Source organism: Mustela putorius, unplaced genomic scaffold (genome assembly GCF_011764305.1).
Source record: "Mustela putorius furo isolate JIRA1106 unplaced genomic scaffold, ASM1176430v1.1 tig00003898_pilon_pilon_pilon, whole genome shotgun sequence".
Classification (NCBI taxonomy): domain Eukaryota; kingdom Metazoa; phylum Chordata; class Mammalia; order Carnivora; family Mustelidae; genus Mustela; species Mustela putorius.
In genome coordinates this window covers 15,426,809-15,450,621 of record NW_025422047.1, presented here as the reverse complement: position 1 = coordinate 15,450,621, position 23,813 = coordinate 15,426,809, and the positions used below count along the sequence as shown (strand labels likewise).

Sequence of the window (23,813 nt, the reverse complement as noted above, 5' to 3'; positions counted from 1 at the left end):
GTGAAGTAAACAATTATGGGACAAATGCAATAGACAAGACCTACTATTTTGGCAGTTTATGCTTACTAGCAACTTCACCAAAAAAAAGTGGGAAAAGCTGACTAAAAGAAGATTAAAAGAGAATTAGTAAACTCCCGTGTCCAAAGTGTACCTAATACGCATTATCACAGATGACAAAATTGTTTATATTGTGTTTTGCTTCACAGATGTAGAAGAAAGGAGATTTCTAAAACATACAAGAAGTGTTTCAAATAAAAGGGAAGGAAGAGAAATAGATCATCAAAATTAGTTAAGATAATTTTTTTCTATTAGACAATCTTTGTAACAAAAAGCTGTCTGCTGCTCACTTTTACCTTAAAAGGATGGCCACATAGCTTATGATCAGAACCCATCTCTAATCAATGGATCTAAAAAGGGGAACAGATGATTGGTTCTTTTGCTGTCTCTTCAGTGAGAAAGGATGAGAAAGAATCTCTGGTAGAGGTAACACACCAGGCACCATTTCCTCATAAAAGCTCTAAGAGCAGCTGATCAACAGGAGATGGGGGACATGCCTATTCAATTTCTAAAAGAGTCCCACTTATTTAATCTAACTCAATTTTTTTTTTTTACTTACAAGACTTTTTATTACCTCATCTTCTACTAAGAGTGATGACAAAAGGCCTGAGCAAGATGGCCATCGAGCATCAGTCAACCAACAGTTCTTATTGAGCACCTGCTATGTGCCGCATACCATGCTCCAAATGATAGGAAAGACATGTGGAATAGGAGCCCTGGATATGAGGAACTCAACAACTCAGTTAAACAGAGAAAACAAGCTCTGAGACCACTGACAAGTGATGAACTGCAGGAGACATGCAAGTGCCAGAGCCGCTGAAGGTGCACTAAGATGACAGGGTTTGGGGGAGGCATAACAGTAATGGGAAGGATCACAGAAGAGCCCGAACCACAGAGCTTCCTTGTTGCAAAGAAAGGATGACCGAAGGCCTGAGCTGGGAACAGGCAGAGTGTGTTTACAGACCTGAAGAGAGCAAACTGACCAGAATCCGGGGCAATCTCTCAAGGAGGTTGTCCTCACACCTGAAGTTTTAACTTCCTTTGCTACATATGCCACACAAAGGTTGCAAACTAACAACCCATGGTCCATATCCAGCCCCAGTGATGCCTTCTCGACCCACGTATTGTTTTCCAAACTGGGAATTTTTAATATAAGAATCTGGATTTCTGCTTTCCCTTGAAAAACTGAAGCCTGGCAGCACTGAACCTATATTCTTGCACAAATGTCATTGGCTGGAGCTGAGGAGCAGCTATCCCTTTTAGACAGAATACATGCACTTTATTTCTACACAGTTCCCTCCATTCCCAATTTTCTGATACTCAGATTGCTTCACTAGTTTGCATGCCTGCCTGGTCCCATAGGTATATGCATGTTCTCTTTTAACATAAAGCTCTCTATTATAGGAATTCTTGGCTAGAGAGGGAAGAGTGGGCAAACCAAGTGAGTCACCATGCCATAAGGAGCCATGGTTACTAACAAATACCCCCCCTTTGGGTGCACTGATAGTTCCATATTGAACTAAACTCTGTGTTCTAGTAACTTCTACTGATTGGTCTTAGTTCTGCTCCTGAGAGCCATGTAAACACAGCTCTGAGAAAAGCTCTCATGTCTTATGTTTTTTCACACACTGATGAGGACACCGTTTTCTCTGTTAATACTGAGGGAACACTAATGAGTAACATGAGCTCTTTACCCTCAGGAAGTAATAGTTTAACAAAAGACAAGTGTTGGTGAGGATGTGGAGAAACTAGAACTCTTGCATACTGTTGATGGGAATGCAAAATGTGCAGCCACCATGGAAAACAGTACAGAGGTTCCTCAAAAAATTAAAAATAGAACTACTGTGATACAGCAATTCCACTCCTGGGTATACATCCAAAAAAACTGAAATCAGGATCTCAAAGAGACGCTAGCACTCCTACCTTCATTGCAGCCCTATTCACAATAGCTAAGATACAGAAGCAAACTAAATGTCCACCAGTGGATGAATGGCTTTAAAAAATGTAGTATATACATATAAAAGAATATTATCCAGCCTTAAAAATGAAGGGAATTCTGTAATATACAGCAACATGAATGGACCTTGAGGATATTATGTTAAATTAAATAAGACAAAAAGCCAACAAAAGAAGGGTAAGTACTACACGATTCCACTTACAGGAAATAGCTAAAGTCATTAAATTCACAAAATCAAAGGCTGGAGTAACAGTTACCGGGGGCCAGAAGAAGGGGAAATGGGGACTTACTAATCAACAGACATAAAGTTCAGTGAAATAAGATGATTATCAAGTAAGATGTATAACAATGTACGTATATTCAACAATAATTACACTTAAAATGCATTAAAAGGATAGATCTCATGTTAACTGTTCTTATCATAGTGAAAAATAAATGAAAATAATTTTTTAAAATTTTTAAATAAAAAAGACATAATAGTTTACTAGAGAAAAATCACTAAATAAGGACAATAAAGGCAACAGATGTTAAGGCATCTCCTCAGAGCTAACACAGAGGCATGACTGTAAGAGGTTGTCCTGATGGACTGACCCAAAAGCAGAGGCTAAGACAAAGCCTTGGGTGCAGGTAACAGAAGTGTAGGAAGCAGGAGCAGAGGAGTAAGGAAAGGGAGATAGGAAAGAAGAAAGGCCAACGGAGGGTGGCAAACAGAGGACCACTGTGGACAACTCAGGGCCCAGTTGCTCAGGGGCCTCTCTGGAGAACCATGCAGAAGGTACATCAGAATAGTCCCATCAGCAGATGGGAAGCCTGAGGCATTTGTCCACAGACATCCCCATTGTTGCCCCCAAAGGGGTTCACTTCTCCACAAAGACGTGCCTGTACAGTGCAGCTACCTTCAGTGGCTTTGAAGAATGCCCCAAGCTGATGAAGACACGCTTACACCAGCTGCTAACATGACATGGCTGCTGGCAAAGCTGGAACCAGGTGAGCCATGGGGAAGGAGCACAGAGATTATGACCTTCACAGAAGAGGTGAAACCAGCTGAATTTAAAAGATGAGCAGGTACCCAGAAAACCCACTAAAAGGTGGGGTAAAGAGCCAAGAAAAGCACTGGGAATTTAAGGCAGAAGGAACATCATGAACAAAGACACGGAGATTAAAAAACACGAGGTACTTTTAGAGAATCCACAGTACTCAGCTGTAACTTGCATGGAATGAGGACAAAGAGCAGAAGCAACAGGAAACTCAATGAAAGAGAAAACTGAAGCAGTAGACAGAGGCCGGATCATCAAAGTTTTGTAAGTTACCCTAAATTGAGGTATTTAAATTTTACCCTGTAGGTAAATGGTTCTTGGCCCCTTTAGAATTATAGAAACTTTCCAGAGTCAAATCAAAGCTAGAGACCTTCCCCCCATCTGAATGCACAAATATCCAAAATTCTATATATGGTACAACACAGACACAAGATTGCATAAAGCTATCCTTGGATCCAGGTTATAAATTCCAGCTAGAAATAAAAAACCATTATAGGCTTTTAGCAATTATGTCAGTCAGGATTCCTGTTTGTAAACAACAGAAACCGATATGGACTAACTTAACCAAAAAAGTAATTTATTTTAAAGATATTGGAGAGCTCACAAATTCTATGAGACATAAGCACATGCCAGGACACCAGGAGGAACCTGAGCCCCTTGCTCACACCCAGATGACAAGTGACCTAGGAGAGGCAAATCGGACCCGATGCTAGGTAGCCCAAACTAGGGCACCCACACCCAGCAGTGGTGAAATACCGTGACTCTACTAGCAGTGACGCTTTCTCCTCCACAGACCAACCACCCAGCTTCCCTCACACAACTGGATTTCAAGTCTCCTTCACTGATCAGTCCTGCTAAAAGGGTGGTTCTCCCAGTGTGCCCTAGGAGTCAGTCTGAGGAGCGCCGAGAACTGGAAATCTTTCTCATGTGCGTATATAATGAATCTTTCTGAGACTGTCATACCCCAAAACACTTTGCTGGTGTTTGGGCGAGGAGCTAAAAGCAGTTGAGTCCTCAGTTGCCTTTGTACCCCCATGGAACTACACGCTACTGGCCAGCTTCTTTTCAAAACAAAAGGCTCCACTGGGCTAACCCAAGAGTTGTTTTCCAAGAACAGCAACCCAGAGGTGGATGGGGAAAACCACTTCAGAATCTGCTCTGGAGTCCTCTGTTTTCCTATGCAGCAAAGTTACAATAAGTCCCTGCTCTGAGGCATAGAGTCTTTGGACTATTTAAGCAAGAGAATGGAAAAACACTATATATTCCTCATTGAAGTTGGACTGTGGTTTCAAACTTATTTTCCTAATAATAATATTTTTTCAGAAATGTGAAGTTTCTGAAATGGTCAAACCCACAAAAAATGAACTGCTGTTTTCAGCCACATTAGCATCCCATTCCCATGCTGCAAACACTAAATTACATTAGCATTTTACATTTAAGAGGAAAAAAATCTTTACCTGCTTTTAAAAGCAAAACCACAGAAGAGAAAAATATATATATATATATAAGCACTTTCAACACAAACCATATTAATCCATGGAAAACTACATTCCAAGAGTCATTTGTGAATATTTGCAAATCCACAACATAATGCCATCTTGTCTGTGGAGAGTAAGGACATCCCACATGTTTCTAACTTCCCTTGCTCAGATTTCCAAGAGCAGTGAGAGCCAGCATTGTCAGCATCATAATAAACTCTACTTCTCTGACCTTGAAGGCTTTGCCTCACTCTGCTATTGTCACCCACACCTGCATTTATACTCTGGCAACACACAAAGCCCCTGTTAATTCCAGGGCCATTCTGATGACGACAGAGTCCCCCTAATTACTGTGTTCCCTTTTAATTACAGTCATCACACTCTGCTTTAGGAGGGCAAGGGCAAGGGCTGGGCTGTCTTCATCTTTATAGCAGCTAAGAACACTGTCACAGTCACTTCACAAGTCTAGATAGGACATCAGACTCGAGATACCTTAACAACAGACCCTGTGCCCAGTGGACTCAAAGCCCCAGACTTAATTAAGCACATGCCAAAACACCAGGAGGAACCTGAGGCCCTTGCTCACACCCAGATGAAAAGCGACCTGGGAGAGGCAAATCGGACCATTCAGCTGCTACGGCAGGAAGCAAGACCCACTCTCTCATCAACCTACACACGTGAGATTTCCCTAGGAAAGGGGCCTGGATGCCTAGGTAGCCAAAAACTGGCACCCACCCCCAGCAGCAGTGAAACACTGTGACTCATTAGCAGTGGTGTGTTCTCCTCTCCAGACCCTAGAACCTAATAAAGAGTCTTGAATGTAACAATAAATTCTCAATAATTCTCAACTAATTCTCAACACATGTTCACTTCTGGCTCCCACCCCATCAACGAAGAAAGAATCTAAAGCTAGTTCCTGGATGAGCTGCATTTTTGTTTCCCTCTCTTTCTTGAGCAAACTACTTGCCCATGAACTTCCCAGAACATCCCTAAAATTTTGTTCTTGGAAAAAGTGAAAGGACAAGACAATTTCAAGGCATTTGAAAAGGGGCCTCCGGAGTTGGGAAGGAGTCTTGGTCAATGCAGAGCTGAATGAAGAACTATGGAAAACAAGGGTCACACTTGCCTAGAGCTGGCCTGTCCTAATATTTTAGCATAAATGGAAATGAGCTCTTGTCTTTGCTATCTTCTATTAATTGAATTACGGGGGGTGGGGGAGGAGGAACATGAGGGAGCAAAAAGGACAAGGAGAGGCAAAGGGAAACTGTGTTTATCTGAGAAATAAGTACTATATTTTCATCAGAGCACTTCAGCATTTATCTTATTGTTGGGTTATGCTGGCCTTACTGATCACAGGCCCTAGCACAGTGCTTGGATAGTTGCCCTGCAGTTGAGTACTTATTGAATAAAGGAATAAAAATTTACCCCTATTTACTCATATTACTCATTATTTGCCATTATGATCAAAAGTAGGAGTCTGCCAAATTAGAAGAGATTAAGCAAGTGAGAAGCTCTGTCACCCACCATGTAAGACCCACCTGCTTGCATGGGCCACTGCCCAGAGCTTTCTTTTGACAGGGATGCACTAGCTCAGACCAGGAAAGTGACCTGGACACGGCACAAGGAGGAGAGTGAGGGAGCTCCAACGCAGGCTAAATGGGACCCTCCCCTTAATTTCCTCATGGCAAGTACTGAAGACAGTAGACCCACACTACAGCTGGGCTTTCCAAAATGTGGTGTGGTATTAGGGAAGAGAAAAGGGGCGCACTCTCACAAACATCTCATGAGGTGTTCCTATTCTCCAGGGGCTTGCAACATAGCCGGTCATATCCGGCAGAGACAGATGAGGAGGATGCTGGTTCACAGAAGCCCGCGATTACGCACATGTTTACGCAGCTAGCCCCCTGTGGCCCAGCGTGGGGAGTAAATGCACGCAGGCCTGAGTGGGTCTGTGCTCTCTCTGTGTTTGTGTTTACACACTTGTTCATAAGCCAGCTCCATGTACACATTAGTCTCTCTCCCGTTATCAGATTCTTTTTCCCTTTTTCTTTGTCTGTCTGACAGCTCCCTTTTGATTTGCATCCTCTCTGCCCCCTTTCCCTGTTGGACTAAAACACAGAAAGGAAGTATAGACCTTGCTATTTTGGGTTAATCAAGTAGAATTTTATATTCCTTGTTCTTAGAACATTTTAAAGTTTCTCATTAAAAGACTAAATGTTACTGCTATTCCCAGGGAGGAGGTCTCCGGTCTTTTTTGCTGCATCAATAGCCCTTGCTAGAATTAAGGCTTCCCAGCAGCACGAACGGACTGCAGGTGCTCATTCCTGTGTTGTCTCCCACCCCATTCCTGCCTGAAGACAATATGAAGGACCAGCTTCCTCAAGAGTTAAGAGAAAAAAAAAAAACAAGCAATGCTATGTCTCTGCCCTTGAACATAAAGTGGTCCCATGTCATGCTCTCATCAGGAAATCTGCAGCACAAATAAAGATCAATCAAGATTTCATGAGGCTAAAAGTATGAAGGTCTAGATAGACACAATGGGCCATTATTTTGTTGTCATTAATATTAAAATTTGGTAATAACCTGCTCAAAGTCCCTAGATCCATACCTAGTTACTTCTCTAGACCTGTGTGGAAACAAACTGGACACAAATTCATGTGGAAAGGAGGAAGTACACAGTTTCTAATTTAGAAGTTCTTTTTTTTTTAATTTTAATTTTTTATTTTTTATAAACATATATTTTTATCCCCAGGGGTACAGGTCTGTGAATCACCAGGTTTACACACTTCACAGCACTCACCAAAGCACATACCCTCCCCAATGTCCATAATCCCACCCCCCTTCTACCAACACCCTCCCCCCAGCAACCCTCAGTTTGTTTTGTGAGATTAAGAGTCACTTATGGTTTGTCTTAGAAGTTCTTATTAGAACATTTCCTTCCACCTAAAGCTAGGTGCTTTGAAAAATAACAAAGACATAGGAGGTACACAACTGATTTCAAACAAGAGATGTTTTCCTGGACCATACCCTAAGACTCTAGAAAAACAGTCTTCTGAAAAGAGTCTGTGTGAACTCCACTAGACAAGAGAAAAAGTGACAAGCCAAGAACTAGGAAGGATTTCACCAAAGTGCAGATAAAATGCCTGTGAGAGAAATGTGCAACATAAAAAGAGATCACAGTATGTCTAATTTTTAAGTGAAAATACTTGGAATTTGGTCAAGAACAATATTCATTGTCCCAGATGTCTGGAAAGAAAGGCCAGTTTCATAATTTTACATGAGCAAGGAAATTGGCTCTCATCACTAAGATTTGATAGGATGAGACTCAGAGCTACACAGCACAGGAAAGTGTGGCTGTCATTAGGGATGTCTCTAACATGTTCCCCATGCTCCTAACACATGTTAAAACAAACTGCACTTCCCCACCCCCACTGAAGTTCTTTACATCCACGTGCCTTACTGGAGCCAATGAAATGAGTGTAGGAGTGATGGTGTCACTCCTAGGGGATGTTAAAAGCCAGTGAGTGATTAGCAATATTCCCCTCCTCTGGCCACAGGAATTATGGACAAATGTATTGAGATAGATCCCCTGCTCCCCCCATCCTTCCCCCTGCCCCCCTGACACGGCTGGGTCCCTATATGTCTCAGATGAACAGAATCCTCTGCTGCCTTGAGTTGAATATGCGGAGAGAAGATACTTTTCAGGGGTCAAACCACTGAGATTTTGGTCTTGTTACTAGAGCATAATCAGCTTGAAAACCTCAATACAGGAAATGGTAACTTTGACCAAAATAAACAGATTTAACTGTAAGAAAAGCAGCCTTGAATACAAAGAAAATACTTTCATGGAAACTTAAAACTGTGAAAATGAAAGCAAAAATAGCAAAAAAGTAAAAGAGGAATGGCAAGATTCTGTCCTCTTAGGTAGATGAAGACTATACAAGGTGTTTGCTGAATCTAAAGCAGCAGAGGGGCAACATGGCACGCAGTGAGACATCAGCTGTCCTTCTACCCACAGAAGCTTCATTCTTCTCAAAACAGAGGGTATTAAGGAGGGTACATATTGCATGGAGCACTGGGTGTGGTGCATAAACAATGAATTTTGGATCACTGGGAAAAAAAAAAAACATAAAATTAAGTTAAATTAAAAAAAAAAAAACCAGAGGGTCTAGTAAATTCACACCTGACCCCTTGCTGATTTCACTTCTCTGAAGGTAGAGATACATCCATGATAGATTCAAGCAAAAGGAATACTGAGTAATGTCAAGTCACATATCCTAGACTTAAGAAAAACACGTATTTAAAAGTTTAGAAATTGTCTTTTTCCTTTCTTCTCCTCCCTCTCCCTTCCCTTGAGGCAGCCAGGAGTGGCATGGCCTACAAAACCAGAGTCAAAAAGGCATATGGGCTGAGAAGTAGCCAGGAACTACAAGGTCAGGCCCAAGGAGGCTGGCAGGGCTGGGACCAAGGTGGTAGTCAGGGCTGAGCAGCCCAGGGGCACCAGCAATGCCAAGGCCAAGGAGGCAGATGGGGTGAAGAAGGTAGCTGGCAGGACCAGGAAAGATAGTGGTTATAGGAGAAACAAGCAAATAAAAAAATATATTAAGAAAGATGAAAGGCTTTTTTTTTTCATGCCTCAGTGGTCTAAGCTGGGACACCAAGTGCAACAGCAGCTCAAGTACCTTATCACTTCTCTGCCAGCTCACCTCACTGGCATGGAGCAGCAGTTCAGTCCACAGCACCCCCGTCCCAATCCCACTGACTCTCCTTTCAGCCTCTCTGACTCTTGGGCCAAGTACATTTTCAGCTTCCCCCGAAGGACACTGGTATCATCAAAGTTGCAGGCCCAGAGGTGGTGAAACTCCTGTTTCTGTTCATCCTCATGGGTTCCTGCTTGTCCCTACTGCTCCCCACTTCACATCAATCATCACTGCCTCACTGTCTTTCTTGTCCACTTCAGGTTCTAGCTCCTTATGTACTGTTTAAACAGCTCGTACTATTACATGTGGTCAGATCTAAATAATAAAACCCTTTCTCTCTGATAAAAGCCTGATATAGCCCCACATCAGTGGTTAAGAGGGAGTGTTTACATAGAGGGAGGGCTCAGGAATCACTGCATGAGCTTGAATCCCAATTCTGCCACTTTCAGCTGTGTGACCTTGGGCTAGTTAACCATTCTGTGCCTCAGTTTCCTCATCTGTAATATAGCAAAATCTTGAAACCTACCATACAAATGTTCCTAGCAGCAAAAACATCTGAAACCAATCTTTATCCCTTATGTTCCTCTAAACTGAATCTATGTAGCCTGTGCTCTATTTCACTTACAGAGATTTCAAATGTTTTAAGGAAAGTCCGGTGTGAATTCAAAGACCACTGTCAAAAACACTGAGATGCAAGACAGAATGTTCTGTTGGCTGCAGAATATTGATATCACTCTTTGTTTATAGAATGAAAAAGGAATATTCAGCATTATTAACAGTTATGTCAATGAGCACAAGCCTAATTTGTATTGTAATGGAAAATGTATTTGTATTTCTCTTCTAAACAGAATTTCAAACAAACAAAAACAACATCTACCAAAAAATTATTTGTTCCCCAAGAGTTGCCTAATTTGGGGAGTTTGATTGTCATATCTCAACAGTATGAACAAATTAGGAGGGTGGGGTGGACCATGTTAAGGGTGAAGGCATCAAGATTTGAATGTATGTGTCTGAAGGTGTTTATACCAGTTTCCAGCCTGGAAAAGGACTTTCATGCAGGTACTCTAAACAGGAGGACAAGTACAGCAAATATTTTAAAAGAACTTAGATAGTGTAAATGCTTACAACATAGTAAGTACTCAGTGTTAGATGTTGTTAATACCATTATTACTATTAATACAGGATGAACAGAATTTTTTTAAAAGCTAGATATAACACCCTTTATTTAGACTTTGAGTTCCTTGAATTGGCCTCCACCTATTGCTTCTCTATATGGAGAGAAGAAGATTCATTTAAGTCAGTCTTATTCATTCAGCGAACATGTGCTAGTCATTACGGAAATACAGAGGTGCACAAAAATCCTCGGAGAAGATGATTCCTCGTGGCTCATATTTAGTTGCTGTGACTCTTCAAGGGTTTATCTCTGGGAAATGCTACTCTCGTAACTACTGTGTGAGAGTTTCATAGGAAGCTGGAAAAGTTGCTTCCAGCTTGCTTTCATAGCTGTAAGTCACCAGAGTCCATGGGTCTGCTATTGTCAGGCAGGTAGATGTCCCCTTCCGCCTTCCCCATACCAGGTATGGTCTCCCTGAATCTAAGGGCTCGGGACCCAAGGATGACCTTCCTAGAGAGAGGAAAACACTCGTCCTCAACACAGAGGATCAGAGTGTCTGACAGAAGTCAATGTTTAGTCTCGCTGATCTAACAACTCTCTATCACACTTCATCCTCTCTTACCAGCCATGCCCAAATCACATTAACATGAGATACTTGGGGAACTTGAGGGTTTGAAGGTACAGAGTATGAAGAAGTGGTCAAGCTCATAGATTCATTCTGTCTCAGTTCAAGATGGCCAAATATATTTAAGACTACTGTAAGGGTCAACTGCTCCTCAAAACGTACCTTCAGAATTTGTTTCATTCTTAGCTCTTTTAAAAGTCTCATGCCAAGGAGATGAAAATTCCAGAATTCTCCCACTTTTGTGACTCCAGGGTGGTTCAGGAGCCTTGTAGGATTAGGGGGAAATTCCTGTCAGTGGCATAGGCACTGGCTAGTACACAACACAGATCACTGGTGTGACTCCAACACAAGGATACTGGGTGTTCCTACAGAAGTTGAGAGTTTTAAGATGTCATGTCTTTAAAATCATATATATAAGGTATATTCACATTCATGTTTAGTTCCTTAAACATTCAAAAAGGGAAGGCAAACCAATAAATAGAGGTATATAATGCACACAGTTGAAAGAAGAGGAAAACCCACAAAGGAAGCATTATCCCCAAGTGATCAGAGATCAAAGTTTTATTTTCCAGGAAAATAAAGGCCCTTTACTCCTGGCATGATCCTGCCCTCTGTGGCCAGATAGTCAAGAAGTCAACAGGAACTGAGCAACAAACAGAGAGGCCAGATAGAGAGGGAAAGGGAAAAGGACTAAGTGAAAGCTAATTTTCCCCACACTTGATTTCCGAAACAACTTAAAGCATATCTTTTGTGCATAACAAAAATAGTTATTTGATTTATCCTTTCAATACTTTGTTTCATAAGAATCTATTATATTGTGAAAATGAAAACAACAAACAAAACTGAAGGATTCATTTTATTTGGCATTATTGGAAGTCCATCACCAGATTTTAAGGACTTCTGCTCAAACAATACCTGTAAACTCTAGAAAGGTCTATATTTTCCTTTGGCGTTTCTTCTAGACTTTTCATAGAAAACTTTTCTTCCAAAATTCTTAAAGAACAATTAAATGCATTGAGGTAATGGAATTTAGTGCCTGATAGCTTATAAGCTATTTTTAAAATCAATTTCCTTAATATCTGAGAACACTTAATTGGAAAATGAGATTACTGACCAACTGACTGTTTTTATTTTATGAAGTACCTTTATATGTTTCCATCACATAAAAACAAATCACTTTTCTTATGCCTTACTGAGATCATCTATGAGGACCACACTTCTATCAAATGAGAAATTCCACAGCACTTCTCGCAGTTCTTCTATAATACAACTCATGCACGTTCTGGTTAAGTTGAGTTTGCTCCTTAAATTAAGCAAGCTACTGGATGCCACATGATCTTAGACTCCTAGACCAAAGCACCAGAATGGGAAAGAGCCAAAAGGAAACTCTTCAACCACAAAGTAACCTACGTTCATCACCTCTCTCTGGTTTCAAGAAAAAAAAATTAGGGCCAACCAAAATAAAGTCAATATTATCTGACGGTGCAGGGTTGCTAAGGCCAGCTTATTAATATGCTGAGAAGAAAAAAAAAATGAATAGCAGAAAGAGAACTGGGTTAAATCAGAAAAGAAGGATTTGGGATCTGGCTTTAGCACTTAACTTGTAAATCTTGACAAATCCTGTACCTCTCTGACCTTACTTTCTTCACCTATGAAATGAAGATAACCATGTGGCCCAGAGTTGTTGTGAAATTCAAACTATATGATGCAAGTGAAGAGGAATATGTAAACCATAAAGCAAGTAACAACACTTTTTTTTTTTTTTTTTTACTCTAGACGTCTTCCTAAAGAGCAGTCAATGTCAGCGCCCTGTGCTTGCTCGAAAGCCTGATTATTGCCCATGGCTTTGGAAATCACAGGATCCAAACAAATTAGCCGGCAACTGGCCAGCACTTTTGTCACCCATGGTCCCAGGCAGTTACTAATCTAAGCATTGAGACTCATGTCCAGCCCAGCACAGCACATGTGAGCAGCAGGCCCACCCCCGTGCCAGCCATATGTGCTCACCTCTCCTGCTTCTGACCACAGCTTCGTCTTTTCCTCGTGGTTTACACCTTCGGAGACACCTTCCCCTCCCTCAAATCAGCCTGGCCCCTGAGCCTCTAGAAACCCACACACCATATCACACCCTTAGATTCTTCCTACCTGTCGGGAAGGCCTGACAACTACTACTTAAATTACTCCTCGCCAGTTCCTAGCAATGGACTGTGGCCATTCTAAACAATGTCTAAAGGATTTGAGGGTTTTCCTTTGTGTGTTTAATTTTAATGGCCTCTGAGCACTTCCAAATCTAATTGTTAGAAATTTGGAAAGAGAAAACAACAATTGTCCATGAGCCTTTGGAAGTCTGGCTGGCTTAGCAAAGGCTGTGAGCCACAGTTTGATTGTAAACATCTCTTCCTACACTGTCACGTCACGGTCCACATCTCCCAACGTACACTCATAACCAGGTAAAGAAACTAATTTTGGCTGAAAGAGAACAGTGGATTCCACATCCCTTTGAGAAAGGCCTGGATCTCCCTGATGAGAAAAATTAGTTCTAGTCGAAACTAAGTGTGTTAAAGTGTATGCATCCAGATAAAGAGCGGAGGCACCCTCCAGAGTCTGCTGCTGGGGTCCTATGTCATCTCTGTGCCCGCTCATACAATCTAAGTGCAGCACCACCTTTAGTAAGAATCGCACCATCTAAAGGGTTAAGAGAAATGTTTTCTTGAGGTCTTAGACAGACCGAAGCACAAACTCAGAAGGAACAAGGCAAAGATACAACAGGATCTTGATCCCTAAAGTAAAAGCTGAGTGCCAAGAGAATTCAGCTGGAAATTTGGCTAAAGTTAGATTCAGAAAGTAAATCAAGTGACATGAATCTAGGAGATTCTAGAACTCCACCGACTGATTTATGTTCACAGTTGGGTTTTTAACTTACTAATTCCAACAGTAAAAGAGGAAGAAAACTTTAAAGGATAACAGAATTATAAAATGGATTCATTCATTCAACATAGATTTATTGAGTATAAACAAAGTGAATACTTTGTAAGTACAAAGTAAGTAAATTATAGAAAGCATTGCAAGTGGGTTAGTAGAGTAGTTATTTTAGATGAAGGAGTAAGATTAAGCATGCATCGCTTTTATAAAAACAATGACACCATTATTTTGGGGGGGGGAAACCCTTAAATATATACATTAATAGCAATGCATATACTATGATAAGGAAAGTATCTTCCGTGTTTTCCAAGGTTTTCTGGGAAATTAACTTGTTGTTGTTGTTTATTAATGGTAACAAAAAAGGTTGGAAAGACATGCAGATGCAGAGAAAAAAAGAACATGGGTACAGAGAAAGAGAACAAGCTGTGGTTTGAGAAGGATATGGAAAAGGTAAGAATTCTATTGAACTTTTTAGATAGGAACTGTAATTCAGAAAAGAGTAAAGATCCCATCAGAATAGGGCAGTGATGTTTAGAATTAAAAGTCCAGAGGCACAACCAAGATGCAATTAGTAGTACAATAGTTCAACCAAGATAATACTGTCTGAGTGCTTGTATGGACTCAACAGGGAGTAGGGAAAGCACAGGATTAGGCCCAACTGAGGAGAAAACTAGCATCCATGTTAAGGAACTTGGGCAATGCTCTGAACTGAAGGCCAGCCTTTACAAGCTCCCACCCCAACTCTACCTCCAGAGACAACTAACTGGATCTTAGCTAGATGCCCCTGCTCCCCAGTGGTGACTACCCACAGATACACAACTTTTACTTCTAAGAAGAGAAGCCACCCCAGGGCTGCATCCCTCACCTCCAACCTTTACCGTCATCTCAGGGATCTGATGTTATCATTGTGAAAACAACATCGTGTGAAAGCAGCAGGCAAACAGAAAAAAGCTTTCACGCTAAGGTGGGCAACAAGTTCTAAGCTAAGCAGTGAATTTCCTGGTGTTCCAGGGTTGTCTCAGCAGTTATAAGCACTGCTCCAACCTAGACTTTTTTGTGCACGTAGTATAATAATCACAAAAATGCACAGAGGAAAAGAAAGAGAAACGTCTTGAAGTGGGAACTTCTTGAGGGCAGGAACCATGTTTTATCCACCTTTACCTCACCAGAATACCTGGCATATGGCAGATCAGGAAATGTTTATTGATGAATGAATCAATGAATTTAATGAAGCCCAGAATCTAGAGAATTAAGTTTGCCAAAACATACACATTCTTCAAATACCCTCAAGTATGCTTCAAAATCAGTAAAATTCATGGGAAAACTAGAATCTTTCCAGCTGTGAGTAGGGGAACAAGCATGTTCTTCACTTTCTTCTGCAGACTCACCATCTTGAGTGTTTGGACTCAGAATTTGGGTTCGAAGCTCCTGCAGGCTAATTCCCAGACACCTGCAGACCTCCTCAGGGCTATAAGGCTCGGGATGAAGGGCATCCTCGGTGATCCACAGCATTTCTTCCAGACTGACCCCCAGTTTGGTTTGCACCTCCTCTAGTCGTAGTACTTTACCCCACTGCAAGCCTCTGTACTTTGCCAGGAGCTGCAAGTTCAAACCAAGGTAATGGTTAGATTTCATTTCAGAAATCGATATGTGCCATTTTAATTAACCAAATGCAACCTGTTTTCTTTTTTCCTTTCAACCTATCCACATTGCCCACCATTGCTTGCAAATGTACACTGGGTTCAGATGTTTGGAATTAAAACATGCTTGTGTGTCACTCACAGGCTAGTTAAACATTTTTCTTTAAAAAACCTAATATCCCACTGGTTGGTTTTTTTTTTTCCCTTTGGGTTTTTTTTTCTTTTTTCCGCCTGTCACCACTTTCCCTCAGGGCTATTGCTTTGAATGATTTTGTCCTTTTATCCCTATTCAGTTCATCCCTAATACCCTACTCTCTATAAAGTCTACAGAAAACTACTCAATTCTCATGTGACCTGGGTCCTGAGGTGGACACTGTATGCCCGGTTTCATTAGAGCACTTCCTGTTTACCACATGCTTCTTTGAAAACGGCTAATGAATTTAAGTATCTGGGCATTTGGAGTAAAGTCCCAGATTTTAAATGAAAACCTCATTGGTGACCTTATGAAAAACCACTTCATTAGGTTGCTGGTGGAACTAGAGCTGTATGTTTCTCCGCCCTCAAAAGAGTTTGGCTTCCAACTGCATCTTGAGGCATCCCTCAGCCTGATGGAGAGGGTTAAGTACAAACAAAACCTTTGTAACCAGGTCTACCCATGGGAACATCAATCCAGAATGTTTTTCTCATTCTCCCCAAACCACTGACTGAGTCCTTCAGAGCAGGTGACCTGAAGAAGTGAAGATATTCTCATCCTGAGGGCTATAAAATTCATTCCCTGGGTGTGAGGCAGGTGCAGACAGTACAAACAGCAAAAAGAAACAAGCAAAAGAAGGGAAAACTGGTCTTCAAGGAAATGTGCATCTGATTTACCCTTCTATTATGCTGATGATTTGATTTTCCTTTCTTTTAGACAGGAAGCAGGGTTTACCAAAAGACCATTGAACTTTGGTTAGGGCCACTCACTTCTGAAGAATGTTAATAACAGAAGTTCTTATATTCATTAATCCTCTTTTTAAAACTCTGGCTCATACATTTGAAAGGAATTAATGATTTTAAGGCAGAACTGGGAAAAGAGAAAAAGAATTATATTTTTCTGTTCAATTATTTCACAGAATATGGTGCCATTTTTAAAGCAAGGACTAAAGCTAGATCTTTCTTCTGACTTTGTCTGCTTAGCACACTTAGTGTTTACAAGCAGGGCTAGACTGGAGACCTCCACAGATTCACTTGTTCATTTAATTCATTCATTCATGGTCTATATTCTAATGTATTCCAAAAATAATTTCAGATAACTTACAAAGACATATATAAAGCAATATATTTATTTTATATACAAAGAGCTGAGGTTGATAATCTCCTAGAATGATACTTTCGTGAAACCCCAATCCAAACCCAGCTGAAATAAGCAATGAAACAAAGAGAAGTAACTAACAACTGTGTAGTGCTGTATGATTTAAAATGTGCTTCTTATTTATTTTCATCTTCACCAACCTTGTGAGATGGGTATTATTACTCTATTTAATAGTGGTAAGAGTAGATGACTTGCCCAAAGTCTAGTAAGAAACAGAGCTGGAAACTGAACTCCAGTCCTCTGACTCTGTCTGGCTTCCCCAAGGTCACAATCTCAGTGAGTTATAGCTAGTATCTAGGCCATCTCATCTCATCTCTGCTCACACTAGTTCAAATTGCCATTCAATTCCTACCAATGGATTTCTAAGCACAAACTAAGATTTGTGTGAACCAGTCTAGGGGCACCTGGGTGGCTCAGTGGGTTAAAGCCTCTGCCTTTGGCTCAGGTCATGATCTCAGGGTCCTGGGATTGATCAAGCCCCGCCCGCATCATGAGCCACTGACTAACAGCAGGGAGCCTGCTTCCTCCCTCTCTCTCTGCCTGCCTCTCTGCCTGCTTGTGATCTCCATCTCTCTCTCTCTCTCTCTCTCTCTCTCTCGCTGTCAAATAAAGAAAAGAAAATAAAAACTTAAAAAATCTTTAAAAAAAATAGAAATGAATAGTCTAGTGACTTAAAAACCCTTCAATAGATGGGTTCCCTCTTAGGAAAAAAAAAAAAAAAGAAAGAAAGAGAAAAAAAGGAAGGAGGAGGAGGAGGAAAAGGAAAAACACCAAGGAATGGTCCCCAAGTAATGAGACTGGGCTTTTCCTAAGAACCTTTAAGTCAACAACAACCATCAAGTTTCCATCTCAGGCTCACTTGAACAAGTCACACTGCCTCAGGCACTTGATCCAAGGAAACTGGGCCAGGGATATATGAGGAGACAGTCTGGGAGGGATGCCTGCTGCCTACAAGGTTGTTTTTCAAAGGCAGCCTCCCCGCGTGCTTGTCTTCCACAGACAGAGACACTAACACACAAAAGCTAGCATTCACCCCAGCAATATCCCAGTTTGCTGTTGGGTCCACTTAGCCCCCAGGTGGAGGGTCCACATAGCCAATCGGTCTATACTTCAGTGGAGGATGAAATCTACCCCACGCCGTCAATGACAGCTGCAAGGCCATGAGCCACTGACTAACAGCACACTACACTGTGGTGAGTAAAATTGGAAAGCTGCTTAAGCCCTTTGAAATCTGGCTCAGGAAGCAGAAAGATGACTTGCAGATGAGGGAAGTGGGTGGGTAAGATCACTGTCGCTCAAAGACAACTTCATGAAGGAATCTGCCACTTGAGGTCTCGGTGATGGCCTACATCACATTTGTGAAGCACAGCTATGAGTCAGGGCTATGGGTCATTTCATCACAAGCTCCTCACTTGTAGCAGGGTGGGGAAATAAGAGAAAGCGGCTCTTTGTCAACATTCACCACTTTCTTCTCACCACTGCAAATACTAAGTATTCATATCAGATACCACTTCTGGGAGGTTCCCAAACCTGTTCCATGCTCTATAGGCAAGAAAGCAGGCAATAAGTGTTTTGTCCGCAAACATGGAAAGAGGCAGATAAATAGTGTTAGGATCCTGTCTCAGGCTGGTGTCTCTCAGAAATGGGCTCTGAGGCAAGGATTTAGGGAGAAGGATGATTCCAAGATGCTGGTAGAGGAGTGGAGAGTGAGACAGGAACAGAAGTCAATGCAACGTGCAGGGACATGGACAGGTGAGGCTGGGCCACTGGGGCCCCTGGAACCTATGTGTAAAAACCTCTAATGTGCCCTGCCTGTGGGCAAGAAAGCTAAAATATTTGCCCATTCTCATCTATCCCCCCATTGAGGGTACTACAAAGGACATTAACTCCCTAGCACCTCCAGGTTGTCTCAGGTGCACACTCAGAACTCAGCCCCTGCCAGAAAAAGCCCTCGGTCTGGGACAGTTGCTGGAGCTCCCAGTGAGGTGATGTACTAGGAGAGGGCTAAGATCTGGACCCTAATTCAGGAAACTAACTGTCAGAATCCACCTCCTTTGACTTTCCCATTGCATTTAGCAATATTAACAAAGCAATGGGAAAAGTACCCAGTCTTCTCTTCCCCTGGTCAGCAAAGGCTAAAATTTCTAATCTCTTCTCTGACTTACCTCTAAAAACAACAATTCATTCAACAAGCTGTTTATCACACAACAAAAGCAGCTCTGTTGTTTTTGTTTCTGGTTATATAAGTCACACATGCATATTTTTAAATTTTCAAAAAGCACAAAACAGCTCAAAGCACAAAAAAATACAAAGTAAATCATCTGTAATTACTCCAAGATAACCACCAACCACTATTTTTATAACCGTACTATTATATCATATTTATGCAAACTTTCTGTATACCTACACACATAAAGTTTGATATAGATGTGATCATACATAGTTGTTTCTTATCATGAAGACTTACTATTTTTTTGCTTATATCCCCTTTACCCCCTCCCAACTACAAAGAGCTGTTCTCCGTAGCAGCTGGTGACTTCCATGTGCATGTTCTACTTGTCACGATCATGAAAACAGCACAATGTTGACCTTTCTGAATGTTAGTAATCCCCGCTGTCTGCACTCAGGTGACAGCATAAATCTGAAGAAACCTGCACAACTGTACAGAACAGATCAATGACAGTTCTCACTGTACCCTCAGCACATCCTGGAGTCCCCAGATATTGTGCTCTAGATCTAACTCCCTAACACGCCTAACTCCCATGGGGCACAATGGAAAGCACAGGGGTGGAGACACACCTGGACCCCTGCACTTACTTAAAACAGGTCACTGCCTAACAATGAAAAATATCTGCGGCCCAGAAGAGGCACTTTTGTGAAGAGCAAGTTTCCCTCCCTCCCCACATTCCCCTCTCTCATTAGTTCTCACCCACCTGACACCTTCTTCAATGCTTTCAAACATAGACAGATCTCTGCTGTCTTAAAATCCTTAATCCTAAAGCTACTGCTCTTTATCTCTCCCACTCTTTGACTAACTACCAGTGGCCCACAGTCTAGGCCTTCAGTAGCCACTCTCACTATTGATTGTGGCCTCCCAAAGATTTTTCCTTACTTCCCGAACCACTTCCAAAGCCACTGCATTTTTCTAGGTCCTTTAGCCTTAACAAGGCAATGGCTTCTGGCACTCTTCAGTACCTACTTTCTTCCAATTCTGTCTTATTGCTTCTGTAGCCTTGACTTTTCCTGGTTTCTCTCTCACCTCTCTGGTCCTTGTACCATTTCTCTCCATGACTCATTTTTCCCCTTTCATTACCTACTTCCTAACTGGAATCACCTTCCAAGGTTAACCCCTGGCCTTCTGGCCTTTTCTTGCCACATTCTTTCCCTCAGCAAATTGAACTTAGTTCTTGGTTTCAACTACTGTCTCCAAACAAATATACCTGAAGACTATCCCCCAAGCCCAGAGATATAGGTGAGGAATGGGGGAGAGCCTTCAGATGTATTCCTAACCAGTAGGAGAAAACTCCATGGGAAACATCACTACCTCTCACTTTCCAGTCACCTTCCATCCAACCTTCTCTAAACCTACCAAGGACAGCACTATGCTTTCCATCCCATCATTTCAGCTTGAAACTGCAGCTTACCAACTCAGTGTTTTTCCTTCACTGATGCATATTTGCATGCGACTCTCCGGGCCCTGGGCACAACAACAGTGTGCAGCTCCTGACCACAGGGAGCTCGCAGACTACCAGAAGAGACCGGTGTTTCAATAACAATTACACTGTGAAGAACTTAATCTAATTGTGATAAACTGCTTGAATGGAAAAATACAGGAGGTGGTAAGAGCATATAAAAGGACATTTAACAAGGAGAGTGGGAAAGCTTCACGGCGAAAGGAGAACAGACACCCAATCATGGAGAGCTTTATAACCAACCCCCTTTACTAGGTTCAGTCACAGCTTCTCTCATATCCCTCCCTTTTTATCCCATCCTCACTTCTCTTCTACCAAGGCAAAAGTTCCTGCTGCCAGGTTAATACGTCTAATACCTTGCTAACAGCATCAGCAGCTGCCCACTGCTCCTGGGACAAAGCCTGGTTGATCCTTAGTGAAGCACTGAAGGCCCTGCCACAACCTGGCTCCACTAAACACATGGACCCTATCTCCCCATATGCACTTCCTCTGCCCTGCAGCTTGGACCCACCATGCTGAGCCTAGTCCACACTAGAGTCTTGGCAAAGTGTGCTCTACTAAATCAACAGTGCTGAACAAAATGGGCCACATTCTTAGGTCTCTGGTTTTCCCCCATTTAAATTCAAGGAAACTGCCAAAGCCTTGACATTATGCCTACTTCTCACGTTCTGTCACCAGAGAATAAGTTCCATATTGACCATTAAGTGGCAGGAGCTAAAAAAACTGGATGAGTGATGACCCCTGACTAGACAGGCTCTGTAAAGAATCACATTATAAAATTTCCTTGAAGTGCCAAAGGACCACATGAAACTCTCTCTTTCATTGCTTCAGTTGTTGCCACAAAGAGTTCAGGGTATGCAAAAGCAATGGAATAATTTCTCTTCCCTTTTTGACTTCCCATAATACTCATTATCAGCATCACACATTTTATCCCCCAATAGAATTAAGGGATACTCTCTTTCATAGACATAAAACATTTCTGGAAAAGTTTAAGCCACTGAATGTGTGTAAAGTATGAAAAATTTGTGCTCATTAAAGATTTCTGGCTACTTTGTTAATTTAAGAACATAAAAATGTGCTTCACATAAAAGTATCACTTACGTAAGTCATAATTATAAATCTCTACTGAGTTTGCTTTGAAATGTTCTTAATTTTAGTTGAAATGGCTCTATAAGACTCTTTCAATGAATCCGCATCAGTTAGGTTTTGGAAGCTACTAGAAAGAGAGGAGGAGGGAGAAAGAAAGAGGGACAGAAAGGAGACCTGAGGATATAGATGAAACTATCAACATGAAAGTAAAACAAAGAAAAACCATCTTCTTTGGTTCGGTGCACTTCCCTGTGTTAAATAGATACAAAAGGCACTCGTTTTCATAAGAGGAGCTTGGAGACCTGGGAGCAGAGTGGGAAAATAAGTGTCACTTGTTACAGTTTTGCTGTGTAGACCTCCATTTGATCAGTGTCGTTTTCAAAACTCTCCTAATTAGTCGTTTCTGCCCTGACATTTCATTTCTACTGTCTGAAAATAGAAAGTTTGTCCAGATTAGAACAATGTTCCTTACCTTTTTACATGGGAGGTTTATTTCCCAATTTAATGAGATCATTTCCAAACAACTATTATATTCATTCACATGTAAATAAAAGAATGGAACCATATTGGAAGGAAAATATGCTTAGCAGAATTCCAGCCTATGTTCTTAGGCAAAAGTGTATTGTTTTTTTAATGTTTATTTCTCTTTCCTTCTTTCCTTCTTTCTCCATGCCTAGCATGAAGCCTCATGTGGGGCTTGAGACCAAGTGTCAGACGCTTCAATGACTCAGCCACCCAGGCGCCCCACCTAGGCAAAAGTGTATGCTTAACACCAAGATCATATTAGCAGTTTTATCTTTATTTTAGTTTTATTTATTATACAGAACCTTGGATTCTAGTAGTTTGCAGCAACAGGATTTAAGAAACATTTTCCATCTTGATAAAGTCTTTCACTTTACTTTCTTCCAAATTTTAAAAGACAGGTAAGTTCAGAGTATGTTCCCACTGGGAGGAGTGAGCAGCAAAGAGCAAAGTTCAGATGCCAATTTCACTGAGCAGAGTATCTATCAGACTCCCAGGGAGCTGTCAACTCCGGTTCTTGAGGAGGCTCCGCAGTGGATTAAAATTTCTACATACAACTGCTCCCAAAAGAGATGCCCTTTTTCCAGTCAACTCTGACCATTTCCCTATCCTGACAACTTTCACTAGAAATTCAGCACCACCGCTGTATTCCTCTCTCTCCTTGCATCTCAGGAAGACAGGAGTTACAAGGTGAACCCATTTCCATCTCATACTTGCTGAGCTCACCCACAGATCTCATAGAGGCTATCTCATTTTGTGATAAGACTTCAAAAACAATGTTGTGTATGCTTGAAGTCTCCTCAGGAGGGCAACACCTACTCATCAATCTCAAAGTAAAGTCAGCCCGAATAAGCCCTCAAACAAATAAGACACTAATTTCTTCCATCCCCTGAAAGAGGAAGCTTGTCCTAAAGGAAAATATAGTTCACTGAAGCCTTTGATATTAAAGTCTGCTGCACTACTTCTCATGTATGCAACTGATCAGATAACATCAAGAGTTTAATATTAAAACATTTCCTTTAAATAATTTTTAGAAATTATTTGAATGAGTAAATTCCAATTTTAAACATTTAAATCATGATTTTTTAAAAAAATATTAACACCAAAATTTTCCAGAAAAAAAAAACTTTTATTTTAGTGGTTCCTCACATCTTTACTCTTCTTAACTTCACAACTTCAGGAGATGGAAGTAGGGTGAAGTGGCCAATCAGTCACAAGGGATGACCCCACACCTTAGATATGTCCAGAGTAACTAGTCCAATATTCACTTGTACAATATTGTAAAAGTAGGCAAAATAAATATGGCAGGGCAGGCAACACAGGGAGTAGTCATTCATTTATTCAACAAATGTTTATCCTGAGTCTGTTTTGGCCTAAACACTATGCCAGGCATTAGAGATCTAAAGTTAGCAAGATAGACCCAGCCCTGGCTCTCAGATAAAACTGAATCAAAAGGAGGAAATGGACATTAAACAATGTGATAAATTCTGTAACTGAAAAGTGCAAGAGCTATGAAATAGAAGAGAGACTTACCTTAGTCTGGGAGTAAGGAGGTCAAGGAAGGCTTCCTGGGGGACATTTTGCCTGAGACTTCAAAGTGGGCTAGGGGAAGAGTGTTACAGGCATGTG

The 23,813-nt window shown here is 41.4% G+C and overlaps 1 protein-coding gene across 11 annotated transcripts in view; it reads right to left on the bottom strand.

The window, feature by feature from the left end:
• Positions 1-23,813, bottom strand: part of GALK2 (galactokinase 2) — a 110,336-nt gene that overhangs the window by 13,905 nt on the left and 72,618 nt on the right. For all 11 annotated transcript variants that reach the window (XM_013055518.2, XM_045067756.1, XM_004751358.3 and 8 more), the window contains one exon: positions 15,279-15,489. In XM_013055518.2, coding sequence (XP_012910972.1) covers positions 15,279-15,489 — 211 coding nt within the window. The remainder of the gene's footprint in view (positions 1-15,278; positions 15,490-23,813) is intronic.